Source organism: Zonotrichia leucophrys, unplaced genomic scaffold, assembly GCF_028769735.1.
Source record: "Zonotrichia leucophrys gambelii isolate GWCS_2022_RI unplaced genomic scaffold, RI_Zleu_2.0 Scaffold_1102_15917, whole genome shotgun sequence".
NCBI lineage: Eukaryota > Metazoa > Chordata > Aves > Passeriformes > Passerellidae > Zonotrichia > Zonotrichia leucophrys.
In genome coordinates this window covers 10,502-15,917 of record NW_026993307.1, presented here as the reverse complement: position 1 = coordinate 15,917, position 5,416 = coordinate 10,502, and the positions used below count along the sequence as shown (strand labels likewise).

The following is a 5,416-nucleotide window of genomic DNA, read 5'->3' as shown; positions in this document are numbered from 1 at the left end:
GGAGGGAACGGGTCCAGATCCAATCCTTCCTGAAATGTGGTGTTTGCTGGCACTGCCAGTTCCCAGATCTTGATATTTCCATATTCTGGCACAGCCCAAGTGCAGCAATTTGCTGGCAAAGAAAGCCAAAACCAAGCAAATACCTGGTACCTAGAGCAACCCGATCTCATGTTTGCTGACACTCCCAGTACCCAGATCTGGAATTTTTCAGATGCCTGCACAGCATAATTCCAGCAATTTGCTGGCACAAAAAATAAGCATCTGGCAATTTCCCAGTGCTGGCACATTCCACACCAAGATCTGGCGTGCACTGGCACTGCCAGTGCCCACATCTGGCAATTTCCCTCTTCTGGCACCACCCATATCCAGAATTTGCAGGCAAAGAAAGCTAAACCCTGGCAATTTCCACTTGCTAGCACTGCCCAATCTGGAGTTTGTTAGCAGCAGGATCCCAAGAAAGATGGAAGGAAAGAAGGAAAGAAAAGAGGAAGGCATCCAGACCCAGTCCTTCCTGGAGCCTGGAGCCTGAAATGGGCTGTTTCCTGGCACTGCCAGTGCCCAGATCTGGAAATTTCCCTATTCTGGCACAGCCCAAGTGCAGCAATTTGCTGGCACAGAAATCCAAAACCTGTGGCAGCTTCCTGGTAACTGGGTCTGGCACCACCCACATCTTGTGTTTCCTGCACCAGAACCCAGATTTGGAAATTTCCCAGTGCCAGCAGAGCCCAAATCTGGCAGATTTCTGTCGCTGGCAATGACACCACCCAGATCTGGTGTTTGCTGGCAGCGCCAGCGCCCAGGTTTGAAAACTTCCTGGTGCTGGCACAGCCCAAGTCCAGTGATTTGCTGGCACAGAAAGCCAAAATTTGGAAATCTGCAGGTTCTGGCTCCAGCATCATCCAGCTCTGGTGTTTGCTGGGACCGCCAGTGTCCAGATTTGGAAATTTCCCGATGCCTTCACAGCCCAGGTCTAGCAAATTGGTTTTAGCTAGCTTAGGAAGAGAAGTTCCTTTGGACTGTGACTTTCCTTTTTCTTGGAATTGCTTAAACCTGCTCTGGACTGAAAACCCAGAAAAACAGTGGCAGCACCTCACACCTGTGGCCCACCGAGCTCTGGGACGCTGCATTCCAGCACCAGAGGGACTTAGAAGAGACCGAGTGAGCCAACTACAACCCAGAAAAAGGACTTTTTGAATTTGCCATCTCTTCAGCACTGTCAGAGGTTTGATTTAATATTATTCATTTTTCATGCTTGTGAATACTTTACTTGTGAAATAAACTGGGTTTTTTCACTTTTCTTGAGGGAAGTCTTTTCCTGAACTAGTAGGGGGAGGGGCTGCTTGAACTTGCTTTCTAGACGGACCCCTTTTGGAGATTTCCTCCCCAAATTTGCCCTAAGCCAGCACAAACAGTCATCATGAAAATTTCACCAGTGGCCTAATTTCCTGGTGGGAAATCTTGTGACAGAAGCTTGACCTTGTTTTCATGAGAGATTCTTGGGAAAAGCAGACAGGAGAAGATTCCTGGAAAATGGAAACAGCTTTCCAGAAGTGAAATGAAAATGAAAGAAACAATCAAAGATGCTTTCCTCTATTTATTTCTATGCTCCCCTTTTCCATGTTGCACTACTTCTCCATCCCAGTAATTCCATATGCACTGCGCCTCTAAGATCGGTGACTTAGTGATTTTTAGACACTCTAAAATACCATGAGCCACACACAGTTTTCCTTCCCCTGTTTTTACTGGAAAGCAACACTGGAGGTGTCAGTGCAGTACTGGGCTCAGGTGGGAATCCTACCCCAAGGGAAGGTGGCCCGACAGTGTCTGACCCTCAGCAAGGACAATGCCCAGCAGCGAGCGAGGGGATCGCTGTGCCAGTGTGCAGGAGTCAGGGCTCTGCATCTGGGCTCAAGGCTGCAAAGTTCCCGTGTTTGGGCAGACGGAGGGGCTGTCCCCGGGGCGCGCGGGGCTCGAACGTGGGGCTCGTGGGGCGAGCGGGGAACGGACACGGGGACGAACGGCCCCGGTGCTTCAGTTGCAGCAGCGGCAGCAGCAGCAGCGACAGCAGCAAAAGCAGATAGACTAGAAAAATCGTTCTTTCTCTCGCTCTTTCTCTCCCTTTCCCGCTGTCGGGCACCCTTCTCTCGCGGTCCCTTGCCCGGCGTCCCTCTCCTCTCCCCGCCTCCCTCTCCCCGTGATGGGCCGGGCCATGCCCCCGGCCCGCCCCCAGCTCCGGGCGGGGCTTACCCGTGCCCGGCCCCGGCCGTCCCGCCGCGGTCTCGCCTCTGCCCGGCTCTGGCCGTACTGGCGGTGGCGCTGCTGGGCGGGCATCAGTGCCTGGGGCGGGGACGGCATCGCCGCCCTTTGCCGCCGCCTGGCCCGAGCGCGGCCCCGGCCCCGAGGCAGGCTCCAGTCCCGGCCCCGGCCCCGGCCCCGGCCCCGGCCCCGGCCCCGGCCCCGGCCCCTACTCCTCCCGGGGCCCGCGGAGGACACACGCGGCGCGGCCGCTCCCGCCGCCTCCGCTGCGGCTTCCCCGGCCCGAGCTCCGCCGCTCGGCAGCGCGGCCGCCGGCCCCTGGCCTCCCGTGCCGCGTTCTCGGGAGCGAACGCCTGGGCATGGCCGGCCCGGGGCGGGTGAGGGGCGCTCGGGGGCCGTTGCTGGCCCCGGGCCGAGCGCTGACAGCCGCGTCCCGCCCGCAGGGACGGCGCAGGAGGCCCTGCAGGAGCGGTACCGGCTGGGCTCGCTGCTGGGGCGCGGCGGCTTCGGCAGAGTCTTCGCGGCCACGAGGCTCTCGGACGGCGCCCCGGTGAGCGGCGGGGCCTGCGGCGGGCGCAGGAGGAGGGGATGGAGGAGGAGGAGGGCGGAGGGCGGAGGATGGGGCTCGCAGTGCGGGCGGCGAGCTCACCCCGCTGTTGCCCTTGGCTTGCAGGTGGCCATCAAAAGGGTGCCACGGAACCGCGTCCGGCACTGGGGCGAGCTGGTGAGTGAGCGGGGCCAGCAGCCGGGGCTGCCGGCCAGGGATGAGCCGGGGCCCGGCACGGTGGGAGCCGCCAGGACGCCCCGAGGGAGAGCGGGCGTGGGGCCAGCGCAGGGCGCAGAGCATCCCGGCCTGGCTGAGGGCTTCCCCAGGCCGGGCACGGCATCGGCCCCAGTGACGGCATCGTGCTCCTCCCGCAGCCCGACGGCACCAGCGCACCCCTGGAGATCGTGCTGCTGGCCAAGGTGTCCACTGGCTTCCCCGGTGTGGTCCAGCTGCTGGAGTGGCTCGAGCTCCCCAACTGCATCGTGATGATGCTGGAGCGGCCAGAGCAGTGTCAGGACCTGCAGCGTTTCATTGGGGCACGGCGGTTCCTGCCCGAGGAGGAGGCGCGGGAGCTGTTCCGCCAGGTGCTGGAGGCCGTGCGGCACTGCACCAGCTGCGGGGTCCTGCACAGGGACATCAAGCCAGAGAACATCCTGGTTGACCTGGACACCGGGCAGGCCAAACTGATTGACTTTGGCTGTGGCACCTACCTGCAGGACACAGTCTACACTCACTTTGCAGGTGAGCCTACCCAGGGCTGTGCTCCCGCTGCTGACATCTCATGGCCCAACATCTCCCAGCCCAAGCTGGCTGTGGCAGCGGGGATTCTCCCTTTTGCTGCCAGTCAGGGCACTGAATCTTCAGCTGAGTTGCTTTAGAGTGGGGCTGGGTGGGCAGCCATCTTCCAGCCCTGCTAGCAGCCTTTGCCAGCCACTCTGCCCAGGACTGGGGCTGGGCTGAGGCAGCCAGCCCTACCAAAACCCCCGTGGGTGGGGGTAGCAGAGAGGGAGGGCGGAACCTGTGCCCCAGCCACTTTGGTGTGCAGACGAGAGGAAGGGCTTGGGCTGCTCCACTCGCCCTGTTTCCCTTGGCTTCATAATTTTTTTGGGGAAATGCAGGCAGGGAGGATAAGGGCATGTTTTTTCCCCAGCATGGAGTGGGTTTTTCCTTTGCGTGTCATGGTCGGGCCTAGCCAGGGCTGCCCTCTAACAGCACCAGAGGCTTCTTTTCCAACCCTAACTTTGTGCACAAGTCCCAGATGCTGGCGAGAGGGCAGTGGTCACCCTGTGTGCCCCTGATGCAGCCCCCGCAGGCCCAGGGATGCTGGTGCCAGGCTCTGGGAGCAGCAGCATCCCCCTGATGAACTCCATCTGTATTCCATAGGAACACTGTCCTACAGCCCCCCGGAGTGGAACGACTTTGGCTGGTACCATGGCGAGGCAGCAACGGTCTGGTCCCTGGGCATCCTGCTGCACCAGATGGTCTGCGGGGAGCACCCTTTCAGCAGGGGCCGGAACCTCAGCTGGGGCCAGCTCCCGCTGCCACAAAGGCTTTCTCAAGGTGGATCCTCTTCTCTGGGCATGGGGGGAATCCTAGTGCTGGGAGCCAGCAGCGGGCTCGTGGGCATCCCGCTCTGGCAGCTGCTGAAGAGGTGGCACATGTCCTGCTCTCCTGCTCTCCTCCAAGACAGGGAATTGATGGGAAAGTTTAGGCCCAGCTCTGAGCACATCCAGCATGGACTGGGCATGGGAATAGTGGGGTAAAGCAGACAGGAGCCTTCTCTGGCTGACCGTCAGTTTCTGCTTTCTCTCCCCAGAGTGCAAAGATCTGATCAGGTGGTGTTTATCCGTGAACTCCTTGGATAGACCCACACTGGAAGACCTGTTCTTTTATCCTTGGATGTGGGATATTCCTCTGCCATAGAAGAAGGGAGAGAGCCACAGGCACACTTTGATCCAGAGCCCTGGTAAGTTCCTGCTCCACATATGCCTTGGCAATGAGAAGCAAAGGAACCCAGAGCTTTTTGTGCTGCCTGTGTCACTGCACCAGGGTCATGGGATGGGAACACACAGCCCTTGTGCTGGAGCTGAGCTGCTCTGCCCAGCACTGGTGGCCGCCATCCAAGCTGGTTTTGCTTGTCCTGGTTCCCTGACAGCTGGGACCCTGGGCAGAGCCCTGAGAGCCTGGTCTGCCCGCAGGGAAGGAGAAGGAGCCCCTGGAGAAGCTGTACCGGGTGGGGATGCTGCTGCTGCTGCTGGAGACAGCGAGGGTGACATCAAGGATGAGAAGCTCTTCCTCAGCCCGGCCACTGGAGGCTGAAGGTGATAGACTTTGATTCTGGCACCTTCTTCAAAGCCAAACTCCACAGGGAATTTGCAGATGAGTCCCCACCTGGGGAAATTCTGCCACATTTGGGCATGGCCCAGACTGGCACGGAACCAAAGGTTCCCCCTTTGCTGGGGCAGATGCAACTCATTCTTCAGTCACTGCCCAGCTGCTTTTGGCAGGGCTGGGAGGATGGGCTGGGGTGGGTACGAAATGGAAGTGGGCTCCGGCCCTGCCAAAAGCCCCCAGCACCCACCGTGCCCCGGGCTGGGGCTGGGGCAGCCAGCC

The 5,416-nt window shown here is 59.9% G+C and overlaps 1 protein-coding gene across 1 annotated transcript; it reads left to right on the top strand.

Annotated features, from left to right (window-relative positions):
- Positions 1–2,197: 2,197 nt before the first annotated feature.
- On the top strand, positions 2,198–4,726 carry LOC135442101 (serine/threonine-protein kinase pim-1-like). Its single transcript, XM_064701647.1, has 5 exons — positions 2,198–2,806; positions 2,930–2,980; positions 3,178–3,544; positions 4,187–4,363; positions 4,620–4,726. The coding sequence occupies exons 1-5, from the start codon at positions 2,198–2,200 to the stop codon at positions 4,724–4,726; spliced, it is 1,311 nt and encodes a 436-aa protein (XP_064557717.1).
- Positions 4,727–5,416: the final 690 nt, after the last annotated feature.